The 8,591-nt window shown below is 37.7% G+C and overlaps 1 protein-coding gene across 1 annotated transcript; it reads right to left on the minus strand.

Moving 5' to 3' along the window:
• Positions 1-1,810: 1,810 nt before the first annotated feature.
• LOC109012143 (cytokinin riboside 5'-monophosphate phosphoribohydrolase LOG5-like) lies at positions 1,811-3,793 on the minus strand. Its single transcript, XM_018993649.2, has 7 exons — positions 3,573-3,793; positions 3,353-3,450; positions 3,211-3,241; positions 2,903-3,002; positions 2,721-2,791; positions 2,490-2,633; positions 1,811-2,305 (listed from the first exon to the last, which is right to left on the minus strand). Exons 1-7 carry the CDS (start codon positions 3,690-3,692, stop codon positions 2,180-2,182), a joined length of 690 nt encoding a protein of 229 aa, XP_018849194.1. The 5' UTR covers positions 3,693-3,793; the 3' UTR covers positions 1,811-2,179.
• Positions 3,794-8,591: the final 4,798 nt, after the last annotated feature.

The raw sequence follows: 8,591 nt of genomic DNA on the forward strand, positions 1-8,591 counted from the left end.
CCCCACACTGATACAGTTGTAACCACCACACCCTTCTCTCGCAGTTGACCTATAATAATGAAGGTGTCTTAGCCTTAGGACAAGCTTTCAAGGGCGGCACTCCTTGTATCATCATTTGCCCTTTTGCCAAAGGGAATGGTATGGTCCAATCCAACTGTGAGACCAGCCACAAGAACAAAAGGGAGAGGAGCCACTAACTGCACAACGACAAACCGGTCCCCCAACCGTGGTCACACCCACCCACATTGTCCAAAATCAAGGATGTTGGCATTCTACTTTGGGCAACCCAAACTAGAGCCTTGTATTTTTACCAGGCAGAGGGAGTCAGGGAGGGACGGTACATAAAACTCCATGAATGGCTGCCTCCTTATCTCAAGGGCTGGGCTGCCCCCCCCACATGTTTAAGTGCTATAGAAAGCCAAAGTTGCCCATTATTATTAGCAGATTGTATGAAAGCTTCATTAGTGGAAATCCTACTTTAGCTTTAGTGGGAGAGGACATCATAATAATCAAAATTTGAGACTGTCAAAGTCCCCAATAGTCCCTACACACAACCACTTTCAACTTGCTATTATGCTGAATTATCAGCAGGACATCTGGTTTGAAATATGTTAGTTCCACCAAACATTCTGAAAAACATCATGTCTGCAACAGAAATAGGGGAAAAAATAGGAATCAAAACCTAGCTACGTCTAACTTCGGTCTCTATAACATTTTGGTATCCAACAAGATCGGGCCCCAAGCCTAAACTTGATGACTTTCAAAACCCCGAATTCAAAACTAACCTAAAGTCTCTAATTGGCCTATGCAACAAATATTACGTTATACCTTCAAAGCTAATGCCCAGGTCACAATGGTCAGGAACCAAAGTAAATCACCGGATAAAAACTGACCATATTTCTTGTAGTTGCAGATGACAATTCAACAAAGTAACCAATTTCATTTCTTTTCCTTTGAAACTTGTGAAAACGTCACTCTTTATTCAAAGCTTACAGATTGTGGCGTACAGAAAAATTTATGATAAATTTGAAGTTCCGTGAAATATTTAATCACTGTACAAAAAATTCGGGAAACGTCACCAGAGAGAAAAAAAAAAAAAATCCTTTTTCAGGCTTTTTCATGCCTAAACGGAAGTTCAAAGTCAGATCCAATTTGTATAGAAACATCACATCCCAAAAAATAAAAGAAAATGAAAGGAACCCTCTCCCTTGAACACTTCAAAGTCCAAAGTCCCATCCCAACCGAAAGGCAGGGTCTTATCTTCATTTGCTATTCAAATATATAAGTAGTATTTAAGGGGGGATAATTAAGTATTGGAACCCCTGGGGTCTCTCTGACTTTGGAATAACAATTTTGAAAAGCATGATTTGGTGGTTCGTTAGTTACCATGATTGGTAAGTTTTTTTAAATTAATCCAAGTTTTCAGGTCATCATATCCATCCTCTATTTCTCTGTCTCTCTCTACAGTGCTTTTTCAGGAGACCAGAAAGAGCCTCGGGCTACAGTTCAAAATTCCTGTGCTGGGGTTGTACCGGCCTCTCATCCTCATGAACAACCCAACAAATGAAACAAGATGGGTCTTAAAAAGGAGGCCACTCGTCTACCACTTGTATGACTCATCCAACGTAATCCCAACATTTCAAGGTCCCAAAAATGATGCAGCTAAATAAATCATCACAGCACCCCCTACAACAGTACCTTAAAAACTGGCAGAGACAAAAAAGAGAATTATAACACCCAACAGTAAAAGCAAGCATGCATGCTGTAGAGCAATTAAATGGAGAGAATAAAGCTGGCTGCTTCTGGCTAGTTTTTGGAACTTACTTCTTGTTCCTTCTATAAAATCTTTGTACACAATTCAAGCTTCAAAATACAATGCTTAAAACTTAACCAAGCACCCAGGATATTAGCCTTTCTTTCTAAGAAAGATACAAAAATGCCCGAATTTTTTTTTTTTTTTTTTTTGTCAAAGTTTCTTCTACATCTCCCTAATCTTTTTTTTTTTTTTTCCTACTTTTTTCTTTCTTCTGGGTTACATCACACCCCAGTCAATCCAACAACTTTACCATAGCATACCATTATGGTATGGTTGGTATATGACCCAAAATAAGACCAAAAGCAAAGAGCATAAGCACTTTTTCCCCCCAACTTTTTTCTTCTACTTTTCACTTGTCTCTCTTTATAGAGCGATCTCAGTCTGCAAAGTAGTGGCATTGAACCCCACCTGTTGTTGCTGCTGCTGTTGTGGTAACTCCACCTCCCACCTTGCCTTGGCTATGGCTCCATCATGCACTGGCACGTACTCCTAATCACAACAAAATAGTATCATCATTTACAACCAAACAACCCATATAAGAACCATACACCTAGATAGTATACTGAGAAAGATTCCTTCTCCAGAAGCCAGATTGTCTTTTCCATACATTTAAAATCAGCAGACCCTAAAAACAAGAAGTTGATGACAAAGTTAAAAAGATGAAGCGACCCACCTCAAGCTTCTGAACAAGCTCTCTGGCATTAGGAGCAGACACAATGATGTGGCGCTGGGATGGCTTGATGAAGCCATCATCCACGGCTTTGTCAATGAAAGTAAGAAAGGAATTGTAGTAGCCATCGACATTCAACAGGCCCACCTATGTAGTTTTAGAGATTTAAAAATTAGGTTTAGGAAGAAAAACACCCGTAAGGGTTTTTGTCGAGAGTCTGCCAGGTACACTCACAGGCTTGTCATGGATTCCCAGTTGGGCCCAGGTGATGACCTCCAAAAGCTCTTCCAAAGTTCCATACCCACCTGAAACCCAAGGTGATGGCAGAATTCCATTGATAATTTGGGGAACAAAAAGGGTAAAGCGAAGGATTGATTATATTTGTATTTCATAGAGAAAGAGAAAGAGATGGGAACCTGGTAGGGCAATAAAACAATCAGAATGGCGGGCCATTTCTGCCTTTCTTTGGTGCATGTCGGCTACTGGCCTCACCTCTCCAACCGTCTCACCCGTTATCTGTGGCTCCACCATAGACAAGCATTCTCAGAGACACCATGACGCAAAATGGTCTAACTTTGAAACAGTATTAAAAGCATACAAGAATTTACAGAGTCGCCACGACCCTTAAAAAGTGCGAAACTTTAAACCAGTACTATGAAAAAGAAAAACCCTTTTAACCCATTCGAAACTCAAAAGTTAGAAACTGGAATGAGATTCTAGGTACCTCTTTGCACATCAGAGTCCTCGGGATGATCCTGTGAACCAATATCCAGAAATAGAAACTTATGTAAGCCATGTGGGGAAAGAGCAACAACAATTTCAAACATAAAACCCAAGATAGTGGTAATCTAGTTCAGTGACTGTACCCAAGAACTTTACCCCCACCACGATGCACAGCTTGCGAAACCAGACCCATTAGCCCAATACTCCCACCTCCATACACAAGGTCGAGCCTCCTTGACACCTTAACATGCATATGCCCAAAACGCCTCAGAACGAGATGAAAAAGAAAGAAAGAAAGAAAGATGAAATTACAAACAGAAGTTGGTGTAATTCAGTTTTATGAATCAGTAAGAAATTAGATACCAGCTCTTGGGCCAACTCAATGGCAGCATCCCTGTAGCAATTTCTCTTCCCCGTACTGCTACCACAGAAAACACAAACCCTCTTGAATCTTGAACTCACAACCCTTCCTTCCATTTCCATACTAAGGATTCTCACTCGTTTGGTTTGCAAGCACTACAACGAGAATAAATAATGAAGATGGATGAAGCTTCACTACAACACGCAGTAGCAAGTGAAATGGAACAGTCTCTATATATAGACCCGACAAAAATATTATTAAAAAGGAAGAGACTTTACATAAATAAAAAATTAAAGAAGAGAAAGGAAAAAAAATGAGAAAAGGCACACTGAGTGGATAGGGATGCAGTAAGACAAAAAAGGCCAAAGCAATTGAGGCAGTCGCAGATAGATAGAAAGTTGTGTATACCATTGTCCCCAAGGTATACACGTGTCTTCATAGAATGGCAGAACATGGTGGTTTCGTGCTCATTCTCGTAAGACAAGCATTCTTGATGAACCAAAAGAATTTACAATAATTCCCATCCTCGCACACCACCCAGACCTCATAGTGTTTTTCTCTCTGTCTCGTTCCTAACGCACGCAATCATAATTTGATGGCTAAGACACGTGCAGAGCCTCACGGCATCAAAATCAATATCAACAACACTCTAATACAAAAACCATCCAATTACAAAGGAGTAACAATAAAACGAAGTTATTATTCAGTGCAACTTGTCTTTTTGCTTTCATCCATCGATTCAAGCCATTTGCCATTCCCAGGAAAAACCCAAATGCCTCATCTATACTCATACTGGAGTAGCTTTTTGTCCACACACTAAGCAATGCCTCCTCGAAAGAAATCTTTTTTTGTCAATATATATTTATATATATGAACCCAAATTTTTAACAGCTGTATATCTGAGGAGAACTTCCATATCAGGCATGTCGAGTTCATTAGAGAAAGTTTAAAGGCTCACGCACACAATTGTTTTTGACACCACAAAAGTTTTAAGCTAAATTTTTGCGTGTTTATATATAATAGTCTTTTGCACACGCTAGCATTGCCAACTTCTTTATTATTTTTTTACTGAGAGTGGCATTATTAACCTGCAGTGGCATTAAATGTTCTGTGTGAGAGTTGCATCATTATAATACTGACAAGCATAATTACCAGCTTCATGTTGATCTTACAACTGATCGTTTGTACATACAAAGCAATCATCAGTGAACATCTTGATTATTTGCTTTTTTGTTTTAAGTTTTACATCATCTTTTACTATCCCTATTGTTTTTATTATATTTACTTACCTATGGAAAGGATGCCTATGGAAAGGATGCTCCACCTGTGATATATGCAAGTAATAAAAAGGTACATTAAAAATAGGTATAGGATTGAAGCGCCGCCCATCTAAATTACCATCTCTATCTTTCTTTCTTTCTTTTTTTTAGCCAACTGAAAGGGACGTGCAAGCAAAAATAAATTCTGGGTTCTGGCTAAAGGAACTGGGAATTGAAGTTTCAAGCTGGGATTAGCAGCTCCAAGTCCACAGGTAAAACAAGTAGAAGAAGCCACACACGAAAGCTCACGTCCAAGAAGCAAGAATTGGTTATTGGGTGGACGGGGCTAGAATGGGACCCACTTGTGGGTGTCTGATAGTCTCAATGGGGTCACTGTCGGTCTGTGCTTGGGCTCCACACAGCTCGCTTCATCTAGCACGTTCTCATTTAATGCATCCCTGAACAGTTCTTTCATCTCCTCTGGTTTTCTTGTCCACGTGTAACATCTAGGCCTAAGTAGCAGTGAGAGAAGTGATAACTAAAGATTCAGGTAGGCCCCAGTAAATAAATGTTCGATGAGGTCTCTGTGTTGGAGAAGGTCTCGTTAGCTCCTAAAAGATTGCGTAGTTTCTTTATGTTCTTGGACATCATTCCTTTTTTTTTTCTTTTTTTCTTATACAGTTGATCCCGTACTTTGGTACATCAAAGGGCGAATGTTATGGCCACTGACGATGCCGGAGAGGCCGGCCACAATCAAATGACGAGACCACAGTGAAGGGTGCAGATGCCTTCCCATGGAAATCGTGTTAGTTCTCTGCAGAGTGAAAGAGCTTGGCAATGGAAATCGTGTTTTTTTAAAAAAAGAAATTTGGAAGAGTGAAAGAGATTGGAATTGTGGCTAAAGCTGTGCATGCGGCGCAATGATTTTACTGCGCCGTCCGCCATTCATATGTAATTTCACTGTACTTCTCCGTTTGTTGAATTTAATGACTTTGTGTTATTCCTCTGCTCTCTTTTTGGTACATGAGCTAGCTAGCTAGCTCCCTCCTCCTGCGAGGGATCCGTTTTCGGGCCACAAAACACACACACACATATATATATATATATATATATATATATTTCTTTCTTTCTTTAATTTTTTTAATGTGTTAGATGAATTTAAATGAAATAATTCCTATAAATTTATGGCATCTGCAGTATAATTTTCGCAGTTCATCAGCTTTTCTGGATAATGCAGTTGCTAATATCAATTTATATAAAAATCAAAGCAAAATAAGGTAATGGTGGAAGCAACAGTACAATAATGATCAGGAAGCAGATTGAATTTTGTTTAAATCTAGCTGTTCATCATGTATATATATGTGAATAAAGAAATAAATTAGGGGATAATTAGAGGCCGGTGGAGGGATGTGATCATGTGAGTGTGACTGTCAAGGTGATCTGAAGGGTTTCAGAGTTATAAAGACAGGAAAACGTTATCAACGTTGGGATTCGAAAGAGCAATCAAGAGCGTGATTACCGCCTATCCTGCGTGCATTACGTCTTGTACGTGATTAACTTCAACTTGCTGCTGTGCCCAAGTTTCTTCTTTTTCTATTTCTCCCCTGCCCAATAACATGCGCATGTTATACATACCTATATTTATTACCACCTTTTTCGATATGATATCATCATGTTGGGATCGATCAATTATATATCAGCAGCATATCCTCGTGAATTTTTTTCTTTTTTTATTTTTTTTCTTTCCTAAGAAAACATGGTTTCGTCAAGAGAACATGGTTCCTAGTAGGGATGCTTCCCGTTGTCAATATGCAAAATAAAAGAAGGAATTTCTTCGAAGACTATGCTATTGAAAATATGGTTGATTGTTGTCCATTGCGCTACTTTAAGCAATGTCTTCAATTATGGAGTTAATCTGTCAAACTACTAGTTCTCTTTGGATCGTCAATATTACTAGTTGTGCATCTCTTTCTATTATTATGTTGCCATTTTGAATACAAGCTTTGTTGTCTGGGCTTCTGCTATGATAGGTATTGTGGTAGCATTTTTCTTTATCCAAATTTCTATAATATTTTCCTTTGAATCTCGACTTACTACTAAAGACGTCGAGTAAGAAACTCGTACTGCAACATCAAAATATATACTTATCTGGTATCTGGAGGGGACTTGTCATTCCTATGATTGACCTGATTTTGCCTTTTGTTTCATACATGTAGATTTTTTTGGTATGAAGCATCCAATTGCTCATTTGCCTTCGTTAGAGAAATAATAGTTTGGTTGTGGACTACATCATTTCTCATTTTTCAAATAAAATCTATTATCATGACTGCAAATAACTGAAAATGATGCTCTTCATGTGATTTTAATCCCAATTTTACTTCGGGATCAGTCATAATCTGTATTCATTCTTGCATTGCGGTGATCGCCAGCAATGAAAGGTTTAGTGGCCAGCTACTTTGGCTCCATAAAATTCTGGTGATTGGGCATTCAATAAAAAGATGGAGCATTGTTCTGTCTGCTTGTGATAATAATTTTGATTGCCAGCTCTCCAGCTTCCTATTTATGTTGTCCATTAGTTCTTTGTAGTTCACTTTCTTTAACCTTTCAAAATATGTTGAAATCTCCAAGTACTTCATTCTGGATATTGATTTTTTGCATTGCATTTTGAGGATCATCACTCTTGTAGCTTGGTTGATTTTGCCTTGTTGACTTTCTGGCCTGGCCAAACTTGATATTTCTCTATATTGAAATTGATGATTTGGCCTCTTTTTTCATCTATTTTCCCAAAATTTATTAGATCATCCGTAAAAAATAAGTGAGATATAGGGATAGTTTCAGCTTAGTTTAACTGCTTATAGATTCTCCATAGCTTCTAATTTTCCTATTAGTCTTGAAAGCACTTCCATGCATAAAATGAAAAGGGAATGAGAAATTAGATCTCCTTGCCTGAGACCTTTTCGCATTTTGGAAAAACCTCTTGGAGAGTCATTTATGATAATTGAGAATGAGGTTGTTACACATTCTCTAATCCAATTGATCCATATACTGTTATATCTCAATGTCTTCATTGTAGCAAAAAGAAAATTCCATTCAATATAATCGAATGCTTTTTCCATTTCTAGCTTTATTGCCATTTGGCCATTTTTTCATGCTTTTCCAGTGAAATTTGAAATGACAACAGATATAATATATATATATATATATCTATTAAAATGTTTGTGTGTTTGTGTTTGTATTTATGAGATGATGAGATGTTTGTTAAGTAGTGGTAGAAAATTTATTTATTTTTTATAAGATTTTCGTGAGTGTAAGTATTAAGGTCGACTAATTAATGATTAGATGAAATATCTTCTTTTCTTTTAAATGAAAATGTATTTTTGTATTAAAATGTACGTAGAGAAATAAAATCTAACCAACATTGCTGTAAACACGTCTTCAGCCTTATAGGTTGAACCAAATTCATCTTTATCTTTAAATAAATTATTAATAAAACTCAACTCAGGTCAACTTTCAATTCCGAACATTCATACTAATCAAACGAAAGTACTTCATCTCGAGATTTTATTATTTATTATCTATTATTCTTTATTTTCATTTTAGGTCACTGGTTTCTCAACCTAGCTAACGAAAAACAATTAATAAGTTGCGTCGAGTTTCAATCCTAGTTTTTTTGTTCAAACCAAACTACCACTCTCTTTTTTACCTGAGCCTACCATTCTTACATGCTCGAATGTGCGAGACATCGGACATGCAGTATTGCGG

Source organism: Juglans regia, chromosome 13, assembly GCF_001411555.2.
Source record: "Juglans regia cultivar Chandler chromosome 13, Walnut 2.0, whole genome shotgun sequence".
NCBI lineage: Eukaryota > Viridiplantae > Streptophyta > Magnoliopsida > Fagales > Juglandaceae > Juglans > Juglans regia.